Source organism: Carcharodon carcharias, chromosome 10 (assembly GCF_017639515.1).
Source record: "Carcharodon carcharias isolate sCarCar2 chromosome 10, sCarCar2.pri, whole genome shotgun sequence".
NCBI classification, from domain to species: Eukaryota; Metazoa; Chordata; class Chondrichthyes; order Lamniformes; family Lamnidae; genus Carcharodon; species Carcharodon carcharias.
The window spans coordinates 71,418,989-71,443,282 of record NC_054476.1 but is presented as its reverse complement, the minus strand read 5'-3'; the positions used below and the strand labels follow the sequence as shown (position 1 = coordinate 71,443,282).

The window sequence follows — 24,294 nt, the reverse complement described above, 5'->3', positions numbered from 1 at the left end:
CAGCTTATATTTCAGCTCTTTCCTGGACTCGAACTCAAGTTCTGTCGAAGGGTCATGAGGACTCGAAACGTCAACTCTTTTCTTCTCCGCCGATGCTGCCAGACCTGCTGAGTTTTTCCAGGTAATTCTGTTTTTGTTTTGGATTTCCAGCATCCGCAGTTTTTTTGTTTTTATCTCCTTACTTTCTGTTGTTTCAAATTTCCAGCTGCTTCAGTTGCAGTCATTTTTAAAAATGAACGCAGTTTGCTTTGGGTGCATGGCTGCTCGTCTCAGTAATGCTCTTGAACGCTGAGGTGTCAAATTCAAACGGCTCCGTCGACAGTAGTGTAAGATTAAGTTTGGATCAATCCTCTCGCTGATTTTGTTTTGCTCCCCAGGGTAGAAAGCTCATTGCCATTACTTGCCACAGGCTCTGTGGCTGAAATCAGTAACTCGGTTTCTGGGGATAGCAGGAGAGTAGAAGGGTTCTTGTTCTCGAGGGGGAGGTAGTGTATTGTCACTGGACTAGTATTCCCTGGGGACCTGGGTTTGAAATTTGAATTCAGTAAAAACCTGGAATCAAAGTCTGATGATGACCATGAAATTGTTGTCATAAAAACCCATCTGGTTCACAAACGTCCTTTAGTGAAGGGAATCTGCTGTCCTTACCTGGTTGACTCTTAAACACCCTCTTAATTAGGGCAATTAAGGATTGGCAATAAATGTTGGGCTGGCCTAGCTAGTGATACCCACATCCCATGAAAAAAATCAATAAAAAAAGTAAAGGTTGTGTGGAGCATTTGACTGCTGCTTTTGTATTCTAAACATTTGTGTAGTGCGGCTAACGACTCAAAGCACTTTACATACAATGGAGTACATCTTTCAAATCTAACTGTTATAATATGAGAAACAGAGAACAGGGAGCCCTCGTATACAGCAATGTGATAACTGTCAAATAACCTGTTTTAATAAAAGCAAAAAATTGTGGATGCTGGAAATCCAAAACAAAAATACCTGGAAAAACTCAGCCGGTCTGGCAGCATCTGCGGAGAGGAATACAGTTAATGTTTCGAGTCCGTATGACTCTTCAACAGAACTAAGTAAAAATAGAAAAGAAGTGAAATATAAGCCGTTTTAAGGAGGGGTAGAGCTGGATTGAGGGCCAGTGATAGGTGGAGATAGCCAAAAGATGTCATAGACAAAAGGACAAAGAGGTGTTGAAGGTGGTGATATTATCTAAGGAATGTGTTAATTAAGGGTAGAAAGCAGGACAAGCAAGATACAGATAGCCCTAGTGGGGGTGGGGTGAGCTGAAGGGAAGGGATCAAAATAGGCTAAAAGGTAGAGATAAAACAATGGATGGAAATACATTTAAAAATAATGGAAATAGGTGGGAAAAGAAAAATCTATATAAATTATTGGGAAAAAATGGGGGGATCGGAAAGGGGGTGGGGATGGAGGAGAGAGTTCATGATCTAAAATTGTTAAACTCAATATTCAGTCTGGAAGGTGGTAAAGTGCCTAGTCAGAAGATGAGGTGCTGCTCCTCCGGTTTGCGTTGAGCTTTACTGGAACAATGCAGCAGGCCAAGGACGGACATGTGGGCATGAGAGCAGGGTGGAGTGTTGAAATGGCAAGTGACAGGGAGGTCTGGGTCATGCTTGCAGACAGACTGATGGTGTTCTGCAAAGTGGTCACCCAGTCTGCGTTTGGTATCTCCAACGTAGAGGAAACGGCATTGGGAGCAGCAAATGCAGTAGACTAAATTGAGGGAAGTGCAAGTGAAATGTTGCTTCCTTTGAAAGGAGTGCTTGGGCCCTTGGACGGTGAGGATAGGGGAAATAAAGGGGCAGGTGTTGCATCTTCTGCGGTTGCATGGGAAGGTGCTATAGGAGGGTGTTGAGGTGTAGGGGGTGATGGAGGAATGGACCAGGGGGTCCCAGAGGGAATGATCCCTGCAGAATGCCACTGGGTGGGTGAAGGGAAGATGTGTTTGGTGGTGGCATCATGCTGGAGTTGGTGGAAATGGTGGAGGATAATCCTTTGAATGCGGAGGCTGGTGGGGTGATAAGTGAGGACAAGGGGGACCCTCTCATGGCTCTGGGAAGGAGAGGAAGGTGTGAGGGCAGATGCGTGGGAGATGGGCTGGATACGGTTGAGGGCCCTGTCAACCACTGTCGGTGGAAAACCTCGATTAAGGAAGAAGGAAGACATGTCAGAGGAACTGTTTTTGAAAATGGCATCATCAGAACAGATGCAACGGAGGCGAAGGAACTGAGAGAATGGGATGGAGTCCTTACATGAAATGTGGTGTGAGGAGCTGTAGTTGAGGTAGCTGTGGGAGTCGGTAGGCTTGAAATGAATATTGGTGGACAGTCTATCACCAGAAATTGAGATAGAGAGGTCAAGGAAGGGAAGGGAAGTGTCAGAGATGGACCATGTGAAAATGATGGAGGGATGGAAATTGGAAGCAAAATTAATAAATTTTTCCAGGTCCAAATGAGAGCATAAAGCAGCACCAAAGCAATCATCGATGTACCAGAGAAAGAATTGTGGGAGGGGGCAGGAGTAGGACTGGAACAAGGAATGTTCCACATACCCCATAAAGAGACAGGCCTAACTGGGGCCCATGCGGGTACCCATAGCCACACCTTTTATTTGGAGGAAGTGAGAGGAATTTAAGGAGTAATTGTTCAGTGTGAGAACAAGTTCAGCCAGACGGAGGAGAGTAGTGGTGGATGGGGATTGTTCAGGCCTCTGTTTGAGGAAGAAGCGGAGAGCCATCAGACCATCCTGGTGGGGGATGGAGGCGTAGAGGGATTGGATGTCCATGGTGAAGAGGAGGCGGTTGGGGCCAGGGAAAACCTGTTTTATTAATATTGATTTATTGATTGAGGGATAAATATTGGTTAGAACACTAGGGATAACTCTTCAAAACCAGTGTCTTAGGACCATTTAGGTCAATCTGAGAGAGCAGACGGAGTCACAGGTTTAACATCCAAAAGGCACTCACTCAGTGTGTACTGTGCTGGAGTGTCTGCCTAGATTTCTGTGCTCAGTTTTTAGAATAGAACTTGAATTCACAACCTTCTGACTCAAGAGGTTTCCTGGCTGAGCTACAGCTGACACGCTGTGCTGCTGCTGAAAGCTACACATGTTGGCTGAGAATCAGACTGTGATAGCTCTCACAGTCAAACAGCAAGTCAAAACCCATTGACGAGTCTCACATCACTTGAGCCAATGACTGTAGGATTGTTGAAAATTTATAAGGGAGCAAGGAGTCAATATAAACAGTCCTCATCAGTGGTAAAGAAATCTTGTGTTTTCCTAGATATCCCTGGCTTGACCTTGAACAAAATGCTTGATCTCAGGCAGCTCCTCAAATATACTTTTCAAATCAAAGTCATAAGATGCCTCAGAAGTATATTTTGGAATACATTCACATTCATATTGGTTATCTTCAGTTGCCCTGTTTAAGAAAAAACTTTTTTTTTAAAAAAAGAGCACCACAAAATTCACCGTTTATGGCAGTGCTGGAACTTGAAAGGCAACAGTTTTCCTTTGCACACTTTGTGTAACAGGATAATAAATCTGTCCATAAGGAACAAAATGTATGGTGTCATGACAGAAAGTGAATGGAAGTGTTACTGTGTGAGGAATAACATGTAATAGGCTAGAGTGTGTTATAAGGCAATAACACATGTCAGGTTTAAGAGCACTCATAGCTTAACCCCACATTCCTTCCAACATTCTACAGGTTATGGGGGGGGGGGGGGGGGGGGGGGGGGGGGTGAGGGGGTGGTGGTGGGAAACCTCTTACATAAGACATCCACACAGTATATCAGAGTCACTCCTGTTTTTGGCAAATTTTCTCTTAGCTAGTGGCAGATATTGAGAAGGACAGGGTTATCTCATAATTTAAACTGAACTAGAGTTGTAGCACTAATATTGGTTTTCAGTTTATCACATGCTATGGGGAATAGCATAGACTCTTATCACATTTCTAAGTTTGTGTGTATTGCATGTTATGCATGCGCGTGCGCACACACACACAAAATATTTCAGCTTTGAAGTTTTAAAAGCTGGGGTTATTATAATGTAGACTGGTTAAAGAGTTACTGAGCAAGTTATGGAGTAGCAGCAAGGGATCAGACTGACTGCACTGTCCAGCAGCATTACAATATTTACAGCAAAGAAACAGCCCATTCAACCTAACAGTTCAATGCTAGTGTTTACACTTCATAGGAACCTCCAGCCATCTTACTTGCTCTAACCCAGTTAGAATGGCCTCCCATTCCTTTCCCCCTCAGGTCTTTATCTAACTTCCCCTTAAATGTTATTCACATCAGCTACTCCATGTGACAACAAGTTCCACACTCTTCTGGGTAAAAGAAGTGGTCCTGTGGAAAAAGGAGATGGTGGATCCTGTCAGATGATTCACTGAGCAGACTGTCAAAATCATTTAGCAGAATGTCTCATTACCAGAACTTTCAGACAAGTGCCAAGATGTAGTTTGACTGATGGTGAGAAGGGCCCTGCATACCAAATCCCTTCTGAGCACTCAGAATCTCAGTGCCACTTCAAACTGTCCTTAAGGCAGCTGTGATGGGGAAAAGATTGTCATTCACTTCCTTCTGGAATGTGCTGGAGTTCATCCCAAGCAGATCTGCAACACAGGATTCTGTGCCCTACACACAGTTCCCAGGGACACATACTGAGACAAGCATCAGCACTCTTTGGTATGTATGAAACTTCTTGGTTTTCAAGGGCAAGGGGCTGTCCACAACCAAGTCTTGTAGACTGACACATTCCAAAGAGCAGCATGTAACTGAGGGATACAGCTTCCACAAAGCCTCAATAGGGAAAAGGCCATAATTTAAGACTTTCCTGCCATATTACACTGAGTAACTGGAGCCAATGCAAAACCCCTTGGATTGTATATGTTATAAAATGTTTAAATACAATGTAAATGCAGATGCCATGTAGCTCTGAAGAAGAACCATATTGGACTTGAAACGTTAACTGTTAACTGATGCTGCCAGACCTGCTGAGTTTTTCCAGCATTTTCTGTTTTTATGCTGTGTACTTGATTTGTAACATACCGTCACAATTTTTATGAATAAAGTATATTTTGGGAAAAGAGAAGTTTCCCTGGAATTCTTTACCGGAATTATTGATGACTATCTTATATTTATGACCCCTGCTTTTAAATTCCCACTACCCACTATTAGAAAAAAAAACATCTCCAAGTCTATTCCTCATAATTTACTAGACCTTTATTAGGTCACCCTCCAGCCTTCTCTTTCCTTGAGAAAAGATCCCAGCCCGTTCAGCCTTTCTTGATAGTAACTTTCTATAAAGACAAGGGACTCACCCCAGGCTGCCACAGACATCTTTAACATACAACACAAGAAATAAACCTTCCATCATGTTTTAAATATCTCAATAATCAATTTGCTTTGATAACGACTTGCATACAGAATGGCAACTGTTGCTTTTGTATAGACAAGAAGCGATGCTACAGGACTGATGATGTGCAGCGTGTTACTGAATGCCCCAGTACATCCTTTGCTGTATGTACACACACAACCTCGGGACGACATTAGCTGGCACGGTCGGCACTTTGTGCGCTGTTTTCAGCGTTATTAACGTCAGTGCCCACGTATACTCCTGCAATCTGATCAAACTTTTTATTTAAGGTTTCCATTTCCCCATCGAACCGATTCCCCGCCCACCCCACCACCAGCGCCACTCTCCGCCCTGCACGTAAAGGTGAAACCGTCCAGAAAACAGCAAAATAAGCAAGATTAAAATGAATCTGGTACAGAAATGGGGAGAATGGATTTCTCACTATAACAACCTCCCAACGAATTGTTACGACCTGCAATGCCCGAAAGCAGATTCAATATTAATTTTCAAAAGGGATTTGGATTTATACTAGGAAGAAAAACAATTAGACAGTTATGGTGGGGAAAGCGGAACGGTGGGACTCTTTTAGAGAGCCATCACCAGTATGATCAGCCGAATGGCCGAATGTAAGGTTCTAGGGTTAGGAATGAGGTTAAATTCAATAACCATTCCTTCTGAAATCGCTTCCCCCTCCTTCAGTACAAAAGTTCGAAGTAAAGCATTTTTTTAAAAAAAGATGTTACTAATCTTAGATATAATTTCTCGAAAGGCAATCTTTAAGAACACAAATGCATCCACAAATGGATTCACGTTGTCTCCCCCCTGCAGAACTTAATCGCGCTGTTCGGTCGAATCATTTCTAAAGCCTGTTTCATGGTGCTGGCTGCATCATCCCCAGAGCAAACAAATAAAACAGACCCCTATATAACCCAGCTAAGCTCAGCTGACCACACCACCTTTTGCCTGAAAGCACAAGTCGATGTGTCACATCACCGAGTGCATTTACAGAACAAGTTCGACTCGGGTTCCTGCCGAATCTCTCATCTTCCCCGAATGGGACCAGCATTAACCCCGGGTACAATGAATGTTTGAAAAGTTCCCACAGGGCGATAGCATATTTTAAGAGTGCATTTAAACAACACAGCACAACAGAGGTCACCTGCCTCACAACAGGTCGGACATACATGTTCCGGTTATCCTGGAATAAGAGATCTTTAGGGAAAGGACCAACTATTCTGGGGAAACACTATACAAGGAGCAGGAACTGTCAAACAGATTTAAACAATTCCCCTCCCCATCAGCTGCCCTTCCCAAGCACACAGTGCAAACCAGATCTCAAAGATTTCATTTGCCACTCAAAACTCAAGGAGGAAAGAGGTTGAACTGGTCGAATACCCCAAAGTCACTTTTAAAACTTTAGGATTAACCCCTGGTACATGGGTTTTCGGAGTATTACAGTGCACTTTTGAAAGAAAACAGTAAATAGTACTCACACTGTGAAGTGGTATATAAAACATTTCCAGCCGGTGGGCCGTTCTAAGAAGTTGTAAGTTCTCCCTTGGATGTTCACCTTGGAAAATAAAGGCTTGCGGCTGTTGTATGGCGACATGTGCGATGGCAGGCTGATAGCTTTAGGAGGGATATCCGGGTTGATGATCACCTCAGCCCGGCTGTCGGCAGCACGGATCTCCGGGTTATTGTCCGTGCTGCTTTCGGGACTTTTGCTCCTCTGTAGAGGCAGCGGGACGGGCTCGTACTGAGCGCTGTTCGCGTTCTCAGACATCTCCAACATTGTTGACCTGCGGACCGAGCCGCTCGCCTGGGAACCGGAGCCACTCCATCGTGACTTGACTTCGGAGGACATCGGAGTACGAGGGAGATGCAAGCAGGCGTGTTGGGGCGCCTGGTCTTCAGACAGGGCACAACTGAGAGAGGGAGAGAGAAGGGGAGAAGGACAGTGAAGAGAGTGGGGACATGGGCCTTAGAGATTCAAGACATGGACATGAATAGTCAGGACTTCGAGAGCCTCAGATCAAGCAGAGAGAGAAGAGGGACGAGCGAGAGTTAGGACATCCGCTTTGAGATATCTGATCGAGGCAGGTGTATGCCTGTGAGGAGCGTGCTGCTTACAACTGAGAGTCAGCCTTGGGGCAGAGTTAGATACGGACATGGCTAGCCAGGACCTTGAGAGACTTCAGGTCAAGTCCAACGAGATCGGGCAAGGACAGTGAGGATAAAAACCCAACACTGGGAATGCTGGAAATCCAAAACAAAAACAGAATTACCTGGAAAAACTCAGCAGGTCTAGCAGCATCGGCGGAGAAGAAAAGAATTGACGTTTCGAGTCCTCATAACCCTTCCACAAAACTGGAAGTTCCCAGCTCTGTGGAAGGGTCATGGGGACTCGAAACGTCAACTCTTTTCTTCTCCTCCGATGCTGCCAGACCTGCTGAGTTTTTCCAGGTGATTCTGTTTTTGTTAAGCACAGTGAGGAGTTAGGACATCAGCAGAGAGATGTCTGGGCGACACAGCTGTGAGTCTCTGTGTGGATACAACGTAAAGTCAGCACTCGGAGAGATTTGGGTTATGGACATTGAGGGCATCTTGGACTATAGACCAAGTGCAACACACAAACAAATAACACATAATCACACACACACAACACATAAACACACACACCATACACACACACATACACAATTACACATACACCATACACACTTACACATACACCATACACACATACACACACAAACACAATTACACGCACACACACATACACTAAACATAAACAAATACATAATTACACATACGCACACTCCATACATACACACACATTCATACACACACGTCATACGAACAGATACAAAAAAAATAAACACAAGCATGCACATTGAGGGGTGGGGAGGGAACGATCACCGGGCAGTCTGCGCTTTCAGATATTTCAAATCTCAATCGCAAACAAATCTCAGCTGAAACGCTCCCTGGTCACCTCAGCTCACAACCGTAACACACACCGGACAATTTATCAGTAATGTTGATTTAAACTGTATTAAAAACGAAAGTTAAAACCAAATGGTTAGACAATTCCTGGTTTTTGGCATGTATAGTCAGGGGATCTAAATGTACTGTTTTTTAATGTTTGAATGAATATACACTAGCTGACGAATTAAGCAACCTGGATACACATAGGACTTCCCTGTCCGAGTTCAGGAGCAGCTGACGATTCGGTGATAGTAAGGGCAGCTTGCCGCTGGCCTCACTGTCTCCCGCAGTCTGACAGTGACAGCTCTGAAATCATGGCCACCTTACCTGTCAACTCAGTGATTTGAGGCTGTGAGCGTGCAAATGGCGGTATTAAGGGTCGAGAGAAGACACTGGCTCTTTTTTTCTGACGGTTGTGGGATTTTTGGAAGAGCTTCAGCGGAGTTTTATCTCTTCTCCCTCTGTCAAACTCCTGTACTGGCGGCTGTACCTGGACGCGTCTCTCAAGGGCATCGCTCGCTCGGCAGCTTCACCTTCCCAACGTGGGGAAGCAGGGAGGGGAAAAGACCAAGAACTTCCAAAGCACAAGTAGCACTCACCAAAGCAGAGCAGCTGGCGGCTGGGTGCTGACGATGGGGCTGGATCACTCCCTCGCCCAACTTCCAAATGAAAAAGCTCCACTTGCCTCAAACCAGCAACATCCACGAACGACCCGGCGGCACTTCGTGGCCTTTCTTCATGTCTCCGATGGGTGAAAAAGTAAATAAAGATACCAGAGAGAGAGGGAGAAGCGGGCACTGGAACTGAACTGAACCAGAGAGCCTAGTTACTGGAAATGAGTGAGTCCAATAGTCAGAGGTTCCGCACTTGTTATGAGCCGCAGTAATCCCGAACGCACCTAGGGCGCCGAGCGTCTCTTTAAATGGGATATGTCAGAGTCTTTAAGGCGTGGTCTTCAAGCTCGAAGTGTGCCTTGCCCCCTTTTGCTCACCTGAAACGAAAACTAAAAGGGGAGGAGACTTGGAAAATTCTTTACAATGTTATCGGAACATCTTAAGCGTGAGGAATTCAAAACATTGTTTCATGGAACAAAAAAGGTCCGTTTGAAAGGGAGATATATAAATGACAGCTCCTCGACAGATGGAGCTCCATTGCTTTGTTGTGCTGCCTTTATTTACACTGATAACGTCTAGAATGCATTTCACCAGTTAACTCACCTCACCCATCACAACTCTGCATTTGTCTCTATCTTAATTGCCTTGACTTTGACCTCCCCCGCCCCCTCCCCCCCTGCTGGTCCTAAACATAGTCTTAAGGTGGCACTTCTAAAGAACAGCAATCCTTTTTCCAGGAATGGCTGAAGAATGTCTGTGTCTCCTCTGTCATTAAGTAACATTAGTGGGATTCCGTGTCCAATTGCTGAGAATCTGGTTTCCTTGGCGGCTCATCAATTACAGAACATAGGAGGAGTCCTGCTGAACCCGCCACTCCGCCCCCCCCCCCCCCCCCCCCCCCCCGCCACCCCCGCACCTTACTTTAAAAGCGGGATCTCAGTCTGGTCCATGTCAAATTCTTAACATCTCCAGGAAGCCAGAAGTCACAGGAAATCAAACAGTATAGCCGCCATTTTAAACTGATCTCATTTAAAGCAGTGCCCTTAAAATTCAAATTAGCTCCTGCAGTTATTTACTTCAATCTTATAATTTTTAAAATCAATTCTACCTGTCCTTGTATGTTTGGTGAGGTGTTCTCAGTGTTGGGGAGTGAAAGATTGCAGTTTGGGCGAGGCACTTCAACCTCAAACTCTCCCAGGTGATGTGTAGGATGGTTCGGTTGCTGATGTCCCATTCATTTTACAAGCTTGTCTCTATTGACACGAAAAGAAAGTAATTTATACAACACCTTTCATAAGGGATTTCCCAAAACGTTTCACATGCAGTCAGCTGCTTTTGAAGTGTAATTACTGTTGTAGAGCAGAAAACACAGCACAAGACAGCAAATGTGCTAATGACCAGATAATATGTTTCAGTCATGTGTTTGAAGCACAAACTAAAGCACCGGGTGGAACCGTTCTGTTCTTTTTTCTCAAAAGAGTGCCATGAGATCCTCTACATCTACCTGAGCAGACAGGTAGGGGTCTTAGTTTAACATCTCATCTGAAAGACGGCACCTCAAACAATGCAGCACTCCCTCAGTGCTGCACTGAAGTGTCAGCACATCTTTCATGGTCAAAAGCACAAGGAATATGAGCAGGAGTAGACCACACAGCCCATCGAGCCTGCTCTGCCATTCAATATGATCATGGCTGATCTTGGGCTTTAACTCCATTCCCACAAGGTCCCTATATCCCTTAATTCATTGAGAGACCAAAAATCTGTCTAAAAGCAAAATACTGCTGATGCTGGAAATCTGAAACAAAAACAGAAAATGCTGGAAAAACTCAGCAGGTGTGACAGCATCTGTGGAGAGAGAAACATAATTAACCCTTGGAGTCCATATAACCCTTCTTCAGAGCTAAAGAGAAGCTTCTTACATCTCTATCCAGGACAAAGTTGAAGCTTTTCTTTAGCTGAGTTTTTTTCAGCATTTTCTATTTTTGTTTCAAAAATCTCTCTCCCAACCTTAAACGTGTTCAACGATGGAGCATCCATAACACTCTGAGGTAGACAATTCCGAAGACTCACAACCCTTTGAGGGAAGAAATTTCTCCTCATATCAGTTCTAAATGATCAGCCCCTTATCCTGAGATGCTGCCCCTGTGTTTTAGATTCCCAAACCAGCAAAAACAATCTCTCAGCATCAAGGCTTTGGAATGGAACTTAAACCCACAACTTCTGTCTCAGAGGTGAGAGAGCCTTCAACTGAGTCATGGCTGACACATATTGACAGTAGTGCTGTTGTAGGTTAAAAAAAATCCCACCAGGGGTAGGAGAGGGGAGAGTATCACCTTTATAAAGTTTGTTCTGAGGATGCAGATGTTGTATCGAGGCTGTATTCATTCTCCATATATGGAAAGTGGTGATGTCCTTTTCTTTGAATCACTGCAGTCATTGCTGTGTTGGTGCTCCCACAGCATAATGGAGCAACACCCTTAAAGTTGAAAACAAAAACAGAAAATGCTGAAAGTACTTGGCAGGTCTGGCAGCATCCGTTGGGAGAAAAATGGTGTTAACATTTCAGATCAATACCCTTTCATCAGAACTGGTTAAAGTTAGAAATCTAACAGGTTAGAAGCAAGTACAGAGGCAGGGAAAGGTGTATGTGGGTGGGTGGGGGAGGTGGGGGTGGTGAACAGAAGGGAAGAAGGTCTGTGATAGTTTGGAAGGCAGGGCTGACTAAATGACAAGGGGAAAGGTGCCAGGTAAATAAAGATGATATTGAAACAAGTAAAGAAACAAAAGTTGGATCTTCACCTCCATCTGCTGAGTATTTCCAGCATTTTCCATTTTGATTTCAGATTTCCAGTATCTGCAGTATTTTGCTGTTGCTTTCCCCTTAAAGTCTAACCTACCTTCGGCAGTTGTTTATTTTAACATTATGTTGTGGAAAGTCCAGGATTGTGACCAAATAACTGTAAAGAAATGGAGATTCATGTCCACATTAGGATGGTGTGTGGTGTAGAGGGGAACATGGGGGTATTTCCGCTGACATTGCTGCCCTTCCCGTTAGTGGGAGAGGTCCCAGGAGAGGGAGATGCTGTCAAACTCACCTTGGTGAATTGCAGCTGCCACTCTAGTGATTGGACAGAATTGTGGCATGGTATGCCAATGATAGAAGGGGAAGATACTGAGACTCATGACAGGACACAGATCAAGCAAATTGCTTTGTCCTTGATGGCATTGATCTTTCTTTAATCTTTTGTGGGTTGTGGGCATTGCTGGCAGGGCTAGCATTTTTCGCCCACCCCTAATTGCCCTTGAACAGAGCAAGCTGCTAGGCCATTTTAAAGCGTACTTAAGAGTCATCCACATTACTGTGGAACTGGAGTCACATGTAGGTCAGACCAGATAAGGATAGCAGATTTCCTTCCCTAAAAGACATTAGTGAACCAGATGGGTTTTTACAACAATCAATGATAGTTTCATGGTCACCATTACTGGGCGCAGCTTTATATTCTAGATTTATTCATTGAATTTAAATTCCACCAGCTGCCATGGAACCTGTATTCCTAGAGCATTAGAGTGGGCTTCTGGATTACTAGTCCAGTGACATTACCACTACACCGTGATCTCATCATCACCCATTTTCAATGTTGTTGCAGCAGTTGTAGTGAGTATTCCATCAAGTTCCTGATTTGTAGATTTGGAGAAGCTTGGAGGACACAGGGAAGAGCCACTTGTCTCAGAGAACCCAGTGCCTGCCTATTCCTATAGGCACTATGTTGAAATGGCTGGCCCAGTTAAGCTGCTGGTCAATGGTACCTAACCACCCCCAGCTCACACGCCCCCCACCCCCCCCCCCCCCCCCACCCCACCCCCCAAAACCCCTGAGCTCAGTGGTGGTGGTACTGCTGAGGCTCAAAGGGACCTGCCTGGGCTTTTTCTTGTACAAAATGGTTATTAGCTAGGACTTCTGTGATATGCATGTTAGCTGCCCCTTGTCAAGTGAAGCCTGGATGTTGTCCAGGTCCTGCCCTAGGCTGGTGTGGGCCTCCTCATTATCAACAGAGTCATGAACAGAGCAAAACACTGAGGAATAATCAGTGAACACGCTCTCTCCTGATGATGCAAAGGTCTTTGATGAAGTGGCTAGAGGTCGTGCTGAGGATGCATTCCTCGGGGACTCCTGCAGTGGCTGGTCGGTGAAAACAACAACTACTTTCTTTTGTGCTAGGCATGACTCGAACTACAGAGTTTCCCCTTTGACTCCCGACAAGGCAAAAGGCTGTCTCAATGAGGCTGGAGCCCAGTGATTCTGGCGGTAAGTATAAACATTGGCTTCCTTGCAACTGTTAAATCCCTTATGCCATTTCTGGTTTGGCCATAGATCCACAACAGGCAGTGTTGTGATTTTGAACCAAGTATTGGAGAAGGCACTTGCTTCCAAACTTGCGTTAGCTCCTTGCTGATTGGCAAAATTGCGAACGTGACTTTTCACTCAGTTCCTTTGAGATCATATTGGGTACAGGGAGAACAGACAATGGGTTGCAGTATTACAGAATGACGAGTGCTGTTCTGTGATAAAAGCAAAACATTGCGGAGGCTGGGAATCTGAAATAAAAACAGATGGTGGAGGAACTCAGCAGGTCGAGCAGCATCTGTGGAGAGAGAAACAGAGTTAACAGTTCGAGTCTGTATGACACTTCTTGTCGGCACCGGGTTTGGGGAAACGGGGATAAAAAGCAAAATAATTTGCTAAGGTGTTGCTTGTCTGCCTTTAATTATCGCAGCGAATTTTTTGAATAGTAAAATACACTGGGGAAAATTTACAGGGAATCGTTGAGTATAATATACCCGTTATATTTCTAAACGCGTGTTATATGCAGACACAAAAATGTAGCTAAAATATTCGATTTTTTCTTAACACGAGAGTGTGAATGGGATGCATTCTAACCATGGGGCGTATAATACTCGCAGAGTTACGGTACTGTGTGTGTGGTGGGTCGCAATATCATGGCATTTATAAAAAGGAAACCTCCAATTTGGGCACACAGTTTATAGAGGGGACCTTCCCACTTTGCTCCTCTAAATATTTTAATCTCAATGCAAAAACATCATTATGCAATCCATGACAGGCGGGCGCTAGATCAGATGTACTAATAATACGAACTTGTCGGAAAATCATGTCCTGGCTCTTTTTTTGGAAGGGGCTCGGGTGGAATGCAATCTTATTTGAAAGACGGACTCTGGGAAGCAGCGATGGTTGAATGTTGTAAGTGGCATCAATTAGGGCTCTGTGAGAACGGTAATAGTGAGGCTAACTGCAGAGCGGGTGACCTGAAATCGTTACAAATTAGCCAGTTCACATGTTATTTCCATCATTTGCATTTTTGTTTTTACAGGAGCGAAGGGCTTTTATCGGGGGACCTTCAATCCTGAGTCGGCAATTGTGAATTTTCTAAGCAACTTATAAGCAATTCAGAGGTTCAGTCTAACTAGATTTCCACTTTATCCCCGTCAGGCAAGTTTTAATAAGCAATAAGATGGCATCACTGAATGGGAGGGCATAAGAGGCGATGGTGGTGGGAAAGGATTCTCCTTTTCCATAGTTCCCCCCCGCCCCCCCCACCCCCCATCTGTCTGAAGATGGTTATTTCAATGAACTTCATGGACATTGGGAAACTACTGACAGAAGCCAGTCTTCATCTATGAGTTTTCAAACGGAGTATCAGCGGATTATTATGCAGGTGGCGTAGTGGTAACTAACATCTGGGGCTTGTGCCAAAATTGGGAGGGCTGTCTCACAGATTAGTCAATCAAAAGCCTGACCTAGTCATACTCACTGAATCATACCTTACAGATAATGTCCCAGACATCACCATCACCATCCATGGATATGGCCTGCCCCACCAGCAGGACAGAACCACCAGAGGGGTGGCAGTGCAGTTGTATATACTCAGGAGGGCAATATTGGCTTCAGAGCCATATGGACTTGAAACATTAACTGTTTCTCTCTCCACATGCTGCCATACCTGCTGAATTTTTCCAGCATTCTCTGTTTTTATTTCAGATTTCCAGCATCCACAGTATTTCACTTATATTCCACTACTCACCAAGCTGGCTGAGTTTTAAAGGACAGAGCTGCTAGGCTGGGTCTGCAGCAGTTGGTGAGGGAGCCAACAAGAAGGAAAAACCTACATGACCTCATCCTCCCCAATCTACCTGTCGCAGATGCATCTGTTCATGAATATATTGATATTAGAGACCACCACACAGTTCTTGTGGGGACGAAAACCCGTCTTCACATTGAGGATACCCTCTATCATGTTGTGTGGCACCACTTGAGGAGGTAACAGTGAAGGTTGATAAAGGAAACACTGTTGATGTGGTGTATATGGATTTTCAAAAGGTATTTGATACAGTGCCACACAATAGACTTGTGAGCAAAATTCTAGGCCATGGAATTAAAAGGGAAAGTAAGCATTTGAATAAGAAATTGGCTGAGTGAAAGGAAACAGAGAGTAATGATAAATGGTTGTTTTTCAGGTTGGAGGAAGGTTTGTAATGGAGTTCCTCATGGGTCAGTTTTGGGACCCTTGATATATATTAATGAACTAGACTGTGGTGTGCAGGGCATGATTTCAAAATTTGCAGATGATACAAAGATTGGAAATGTTGTCAACTGTGATGGGGATAGTCTTGAACTTCAAAAAGGCATAGAGATATTGGTGGATTGGGCAGGCAAGTGGCAGATGATGTTCAATGCAGGGAAGTGTGAGGTGATTCGTTTAGGCAGGAAAGATATGGAAGGAGAGCCTAAAATAAAAGGAGGTGCAGGAACAGGTAGACCTCAGTGTATACCTACATATGTCATTGAAGATGGCAGGGCATGTTGAGAGATCAGTTAATAAAGCATATAGTATCTTAGGCTTTATTAATAGGGATATGAGTACAAGACTAAGGAGGTCATGTTGAACTTGTATAAGACACAAGTTAGGCTTCACCTGGAGTACTACATCCAATTCTGGGTGCCATACTTGAGGAAGGATGTGAAGACATTGGAGAGAGTACAGAGGAGATTCACAAGAATGATTCCAAAAATAAAGAACAGTCGCTATGGGGATAGATTGGAGAGGTTGTGACTGTTTTCCTTTGAGAAAAGAAGGCTGAGAGGAAACTTGATAGAGGTATTCAAGGTCCTGAGGGGTATGTATGGGGTAAATAGTGAGAAGTTGTTCCCACTCAAGAGAACATCAAGAACTAGAGGGCACAGACTCAAAATAATTGTCAAAAGGAGTAAAAGTGATGTGAGGAAAAAACTTTCAGCCAGAGGGTGGTTAGAGTCTGGAATAAACTTCCTGAAAGGGTGGTGGAGGCAGCTTCGATCAAGGTACTCAAAAGGGAATTGGATTGCTACCTGAAAAGAGAGAATGTGCAAGACTACAGGGATAAGGCATGGGAGTGGGACTAGGTGGTATGCCCTTTCAGAGAGCCAGTGGAGACATGATGGGCCAAAAGGCCTTCTCCTGCACTGTAAAGATACTGTGATACCACTGTGCTAGATTTTGATCAGATCTAGCAACTCAAAACTGGGCATCCATGAGGCACAGTGGACCATGAGCAGCAGCAGAATTGTCTTCAACCACAATCTGTAACCTCATGACCCAGCATTGTTAATATTGAAATTGTGCTGCAATAGAATATATGCTTTAAGTTGGTAATTAAGCGTAGCTGTCCCCAATTGGGGAAGGATTTAGGGAAACATTGCAAGATATATAAACCAGTTCACTCTGGGTATCTGGGAGGAACTTGGAGAGTCTGTGCTTTACTTTGCTGACTTGGGAATAAACTTGTTTTAAGGTACAGGCTAGCTTCAGACTCATTCTTCCTCAACATAAAATTACTGGAATTAACATGGTAGCAGAGGATGAGTATTAAGCTTTGCTGATTGGTTGATGAATAAGAAGTTCTTTGTTTCTATCCTCTGAGAGAAAAAGAAGCATGCTGCTGTTGGCAAACTCAGTTACAGAATGGCAAAGGACGATGCAAAATCTCAGGCTTTGACGATCCACCACTGTTTTTGGCGGTGGCACTATATCAGCCATGGAAAAATGAAGTCAAGACGTGGGCATGGGTTACTTTGTTACCCTGAAAGAAGCAAGGTACAGCTTTGGCTTTGTCGTTACTAGTAAAAAGGAAGGTTGGGAGTAAAGTACTTTCAGAATTGGACTTGGATGACTTGGATACTGAAGAGGGGTTGACCCTTCTATTACAATTTTTGGAAATGTTTTACAAAAAGGATCATTTGTTGGACGCATTTGACACCTGGTCAATCTTTGACAGAATTAAGAAAACAGATGATCAGTCCATGGTGGAGTATATTATGGACTTTGATAAGTTGCAGAAAAGACTGAAAAAGTTTAACTTTGAAATCCCAGAGACTGCATTGGCATTTAAGTTACTTGATTGTGCACACATTTATTATGTCAATAGACTTTTGGTATTGACAGGGGTTCAATTCCATGGGAAAGACTCTCTCCTAGATAAGATGGCTACAGACCTAAAAAAATTGGGGAAAGCAGTCATTTCCTGCTACGTTCTATCAAATACAGGCAACTCTGCGGTAAAGCAAAGGATGGAGGATTCCATGGTGACTGAATTTCAAGACCGCCAAAATATTAAACATTGATTCCAGTACAAAGATGGGGTTGGTGATAGGCAGTCTGAAGATGGTCGCACTTTTAGCCAATTTGAGGGTCAAGACAAAAGGTGAGTCTGGGACAGCGCCCGTAGGCACTTGAACCAAAGGGTATGGTTAATCAGTGTTATTGGTGTGATTCTAAGTATCATTACACAATGAATTGCCCACAGCGGAAGAATTGTATTTTTGAAATAACGCTTGGAACAGATAATTCAGATGCTGAGAATGATCAAGGTGGCCACCATGAAGGAATTGCATTGATCGCTGGTGTTTGAATTGAGTGATGAGTATTTTGATGGCTGATTCATTCAACTATGCAGTTTTAGATTACGGTTGCAGTTCCATAATGTGTGGGGTGGATTGGCTTAGCTGCTACCTGGAATCTCTTGATGAGGCAGGTCGGAGGAAGGTTAAGGAATAAGGAAGCTCCACCTGCTTTAGGTTTGGAGATGATAACACACAAATGACTTCCAAAAGAGTAGTGCTTCCATGCAAGATAGTTCTCCATGCAAGATAGTCTCTTCATCTGTACTGATGTGGTCTCTAGTGAGATCCCTCTATTGTTCAGCAGATAGTCAATGAAAAAAGCACAGATGAAGCTGGACACAGAGATTGACAGAGCAATTGTGTTCAGGAAAACTGTGGATCTACATTTTACTCGGTCAGGCCATTACTGCCTGCCATTATGGAAGCCAATTATTTCTCGTCAAAGAGTTCAAGTGGTCTTGTTAACTTCTGTGGATAAGAGTTTGGTGGGCAAGAAAAAGATTATTTGAAAGTTGCATGGACAATTTGCACATCCAATGCCACAAAAACTGAAAGCTCTACTGTGAGATGCTGAAGTGGATGATGAAGAATATGATAACCTTATTGAGCAAGTCACGGCTCAATGTGATATTTGTGTTAAATATTGAAAGACACCGCCATGTCCTGTTGTGAGTTTGCCACTGGCCAGGGAATTTAATGATGTAATGGCAATGGACTTAAAGTTATGGGACATGGATCGGGGTTTTTTTGGCTACACTTCGTAGATATGGCGATTAGATTTAGCATATCTACAGTAATAAGCGGTAAGGACAAACAGACCATTGTTGGTAAGGTTATGGAGAAATGGGTAGGAACACTGAGGGAATTCCTGATGGACAATAGAGGGGAATCTGCAAATGATGAATTTTGGGACGCGTTAAATTTTGAATATCATAGTCATGCATACTGCAGCTGAGATCCCATTCAGCAATGGTTAATGTGAGAGGAATCATGGAATGATAGACAACATGTTGCATAAGATACTCGCCAAACAACAGTATTGCAAGTTTCAAACAGCATTGGCATGGACAGTGCATGCAAAGAATTCTTTACCAACACTTGGGAGGTATAGTCTGTACCAGTTGGTGTACGGAAGAAATCTGAAGTTGCCTTCAGTGCTCTCGGGTTCTCCCCCTGCTCTATAAGGAACTACCATTAGGTCGGTTTTTACTGTCCACTTGAATGAATTACATGCAGGCAGGGAAGCTTTCATTAAGGCAGAGGTTTCAGAAAGAGTTAGGAGAGCAGTGCATCACCACATAAGACCGTCTGTGTTAGAATTTAGTTCAGGTGATCTGGTTTATTATAAGAGGGAGGGACAAAGGGAATGGAAAGGCTCGGGGAAAGTTATGGGATGTGAAGGGAAAACTATGATTCTTCAATATGGGAATCATACAATAAAAGCCCATTCTTCACAGGTCATCAGAAAGAAGCATGAATTTGCAAATACTGACAATGTGATAGAAGCACCATGAGCACCATGTACTCACATATTTTGTGAGGCAGAGCCAGAGGGACAAGATATAATAGATCAGGAGTTAGATATTGGTTGAAAACCTGATAGTGATAAATAGAAAGGGGCTATTTTGTCCAGAGGTCAGCTGCCCGTAGTGGGTTCCCGGGTACCATATTGTCCAGAAGGATCAGGTACCTAGACGGATACAACAGTAGTGGGATAGGCAGGAAAATCTATTTGAAAGTATAAGAATTGGCTGAATGCCCAGATGATGGACAAGCAGTGAAGGCCATGGACTGAGGGAATGGAGTATGAGAATGGAAAATAAGGAAGTGTAGCCCAAGTTGTAGTAATGCGTCATGTGATGAATCCCTGGTGAGGAAAAGTTCACATACAATGGATAGGGCCTCTGCTGGGTTAAGCAGGGGATCTAACAGCAGGAGCCCAGGCAGATTTAAACAGACAAGTAGGGGTCGCAGTCTGACTAGATGACATAGTAGAGTGGAGAATGCTGAACCGTTATGACAAAATAGCAGAAGCAGGAGTCCCCACGACTGAGAGGGTTTTGTAATGGCTGACAAGCTAGGGGATAAAACTATATGGGAGGCGAAACAGAGGGAGTTGGACAGTAGGAGGGTGTGTATTCAGAAGTCCCAAGTGTGGGTGAGCCTGCATTATCACATAGGTGGCTCTGCACAGAAAAGGTCCTACTGGATGGCACTTATAAGGCCAAGGCTAGGTTAGTGGCCCAGGGATTTGAAGAATGCTTAGCAGATAAAGAAATCAGAGTGGACTTGCCCACAGCAGGGAAGGTAATTTTGAACATTTTTTTGGCTCTTTTGGTGATGTTTTAGCAGGAGTGTAAGTTGATAGATATAAAAGCTACACTTCTGCAGGTGATCACCTCGAGAGGGAAGTGTTTCTCAAACCTCCTAAGGAGGAGCTAGAGGTAGAGGGAAAACTTGGGAAGTTGAATAATTGAGTATATAGTTTGAATGATGCTTCTAGAATGTGGTTCTTTTCAGTTCAGTCCACGTCAAAGTTGGGTTGTCTCCAACTGAAGGCAGATCATATCATGGTGGGAAACATGTGGGCATCTCCATGATGCATGTTGACAACTTCCTATGGGGTGGCTCTAGTGAGTTTCAAAACAAAGTTATTGACAGGATTAGAACAGACTTTAAGGTTAGGAGTCAGGCTAATGGGGCCTTTAAATATATTGGATTAGAAATAAAACAGTACAAGTCTGAGGTTACTTTGCACCAGCAATCATATTTAGATAGAGTTAGCCTTTTTGCAGTCAGTTGGGCTAGATCTTCATAAAAGGATGCTGATGCTTCCAGGGATAAGACAGAACAGCTTTGAAGTCTGTTTGGGCAATTAAACTGTCTGGGCACTCAGACGAAGCTGGATACAAGTTTTGATGTGCTTGAACTGAGTATTATAATGAAACAACCATAGGATCGCCCAAAGATGGGGACTGGAGTGCACATTTCTCCATCTTCAGCTCTTTAAATGCTTTGTTTGCTTATACTTGGGAACAAAACATTTAAAAAGTTAAAGATGGAGAAATGTGCACTCAAGTCCCCATCTTTGGACGATCCTAAGGGCAGAATTTTACGCCTTGCAGGAGGGCACCTGCCCGATCGGAATGGACGTGAAATAACACGAGATGATGTCGGTGAGTGTCCTGACATTATCTCGCATGCGAGCAATCTTCAGGGCAGCGGGCACATGCAGGTGTCGGAGCCGCACCCGCCAAGAACTAAAAGGCCACTTAAGGTCATTAAAAGGGCAATTGTTTCTGAATTTATGTTGCCCGTGCGATTTCCCACTTTTAACAAAACCTCATCCAAGGATGGGATAAAAAGGTCAGCAGCATTGCCAGCATGAGTAGTGAAGAGTTTAGGAAATAGTTTGCTGCTGGTTGCTTATTTGAACTTGACAGCTGCACCTCTGTTCTGAGCTTCAGTCTTAGCATTTCTAAGCTTCATTTCAGGACTCATTGGTGTCTCCAAGACCCTCAGAGGATTTTGACCCTGTGGACCCTTCCAGGTATCGGACAACCTTCTTTTACCCTGGTAATGAGGATTGTGGTCTTCGCTAGAGGTACCTCCTCTGAGCAGGAAGAGAGGGGCAGAAGGGAAAGGAGGCCAGGTATCCCAGTGCAGCTTCCAGGGGTGCGACCTGTGGGGGGAGAGAGAAGCAGGCACAAAGGGTGTAGGGCCAGCAGGAAGTCCAAAGTGTAAGAGGCCTCAGAAGACGCCGTTATCCTGCTTTTAGGGTTTACAGGCAGCAATGCAGCTACCTCAATATGTCTGAGGTGCAATGCTGAAGGAGGCTCCGCCGCTCCAGGGAGACTGTGACCTCCATTTGTGAGATGATTGGACCTGAGATCAACTCCAACTTTGCGGATGGACACCCCATGCCAGTGGCTCTGAAGGTCACAGTTGGTCCTCAACTTCTATGCCTCTGGCTTTTTCTAGGGGTCAGTGGGGGATCTGTGTGGATTCTCCCAGTCAGTTGTTCACAGTTGCATCTAACTGGTGGCTGAAGCTCTATTGAAGCGGGTATTGACATTTATTTATCTCCCTACGGACAAGGCCAGCCTGAGTGAGCCAGGGGCTTTGCAGCGATTGCTGGGTTCCCCCGTATCCAGGGGGCCATCAACTGCACACATGTGGCTTTCAAGGTGCCAGCGGGGCAGCAGGAAGGGCTTTGGCTTGATGAACGTTCATATAGTGTGTTACCACAAGACGCAGGTTCTGGAAGTCTGTGCAAGGTACCCTGGCACCTCCCGTGACACCTACATCCTCAGACACTCCCAGGTGCCGAGGGTCTTCAGTTCTCCAGCCTGGCTGGATGAATGGCTGCTGGGTGACAAGGGCTATCCCCTCAGGAGGTGGCTTATGACACCTCTCCACTACCCAAGAACAGAGGTGGAGCAGCATTATAACAGGACTCATGCCCCACAAGGGCCGTGATAAAGAGGACCAATAGGTCTTCTGAATATGCGCTTCTGATGCCTGGGCCATTCAGGGGGAACACTGCAATACCCAAGAGCAGGTGTCAATGTTTGAAATGACCCTTTCCTTTGAACCCAAAGTCCACATGGTGCCTGTACAGTAAAGTTTAGAGTCATTCACGTCCAGCATTAGATACTGGCGTGTCCTGCACCTACACCACAAATGAAGCATACTCAGACCATTAAGACAAAAGCAAAATTTATATCATGTTGACACTCACATCAAATGAACATAGTTATATATGGTATTAATCCCCACACAAGTAAATATAAAAAGAAAACATGGCAGAACAGAAGATCACCTATGAACAGTCCCTCTTTTGTTCATGGTGTCTTAAACTTACGTTTAAGAATGCTGCGTCTTGTTGCCTGCACCCCTCCCCCACCCTCCCCACCTCCCTACCAATGGCTGGTAACGGCATTGATAGTCTACTGCTTCTGCTGTCCTGTTGGCCTTGATGACCTTGGTGGTTGTCCTCTGGCCAGTGGAGTCTGTGCTGGTCCTGCCTGGGAGGGAGTGGCCAGTGCCTCCACTGGCATCTCCCCAGTCACCGCAGCCTCATCAGATGCCACGGTCGCTGGCAGAGGGTTGGAGGAGCTGCTGCTGTTATGCAGAGCACCCTGAGAGGAGCCCACAGACATGACAAGCAGCTCATGCGTCAACATGAGGATGCTCTGGACCTCCCTGCTCACCATTGATGGATGGGCACCTATCTGGGATACTGGGTGCCTCATCCATCTCACACACAGGCACTGACCCCTTATTCTGTCCCTGGAGCTGCCTCTCCATGAGAGTGGCCACTCTCTCAATGGCGGAGGCAATGCGCTCAGCGATGAGGGTCAATGCAGTGCTCACACTCTGTATGGACTCCTCCACAACAGAGACCATGGCACGCATATCCTCATGGATCTCTAACAGATCCACCCGCACATCTCACTGGACATCCAGCATCTGGTGCCTAATGGACGACTCCAGAGACTCATCATCTTGCCTTCCTGCCTGGTGTCCAGTATTCCTCCAGCTGCCAGCCCCTGGGCACTCTCTGCCTCCGCATGCTCCTCAAGCGAGTGTGAAGCGCCCTCACTGCTGTGAACTGACATTCTAGCCAATGATCTAATGCCCACCAAGGTGCTGGTATCTATGTTGGTGCCTGGTTCAGAGAGGGGGGTGTGACGCAGGTGCATCTAAAGCCCTGTGGTCCCCTGGCATCAAGGGTGGCTCTGCGGGGTCCTGTGTTCGACTGGATGCTGACGAATCTAAATGGGAACAATGAAATGTCATTAGTTTAAGTCATCATACTGTCACTGTGCATGCCAGGCACCCTGGTGAGACAATGGAGATCTGCATCATGGTGCCAACGTCTTTCAATGATCATTGGGGACTCCAGGTTTGAGGCTCCCATTAATGATGCTGCTACACAAGAATGTTTGCACAATCCGAAACTCTCACCTGTCTGCACTACACTCTTATCTTTGTCAGAGACCCCTGTCTCTCCAAAACTGGCTGATCGAGGTGAGTGGCGGCTCTCCAGCTCCAATGCATCCATTTCGTACCTCATCAAGATTAGGAGATTTGGGGGCGTCCGCCTGTCCTTGGCCTCTAGCTGGTGTTATGGCTCCACTTCTCCTGATAAGACAGAGGAGCATTGATTAGTCCACTCTCTACCTGCAACACCATTGCAACCTGGCCAACCCCACATGAGGAACACTATGTTGGGCACATCCAAGTCGTGGCCCTCGACCTGCAAGACACTCAGGCTAAGCAGCCAGAGCTCATCCCCTTGACCAGCTCCAGCATCAGTGACAGCTGGCACTCAGACTCTAACAACTCTGA

The 24,294-nt window shown here is 44.9% G+C and overlaps 1 protein-coding gene across 4 annotated transcripts in view; it reads right to left on the bottom strand.

Moving 5' to 3' along the window:
- Positions 1-9,348, bottom strand: part of LOC121283400 (potassium voltage-gated channel subfamily KQT member 1) — a 763,328-nt gene extending 753,980 nt beyond the window's left edge. For 3 of the 4 annotated variants that reach the window (XM_041197952.1, XM_041197954.1, XM_041197953.1), the window contains exons 1-2: positions 8,973-9,348; positions 6,882-7,313 (exon numbers count right to left, since the gene is read on the bottom strand). In XM_041197952.1, coding sequence (XP_041053886.1) covers positions 6,882-7,252 — 371 coding nt within the window. In that variant the 5' untranslated portion in view covers positions 7,253-7,313; positions 8,973-9,348. Of the gene's footprint in view, positions 1-6,881; positions 7,314-8,700 lie in introns of all 4 variants that reach the window. The other variant, XM_041197951.1, reaches the window with a different exon arrangement.
- Between the last annotated feature and the right edge of the window lie 14,946 nt (positions 9,349-24,294).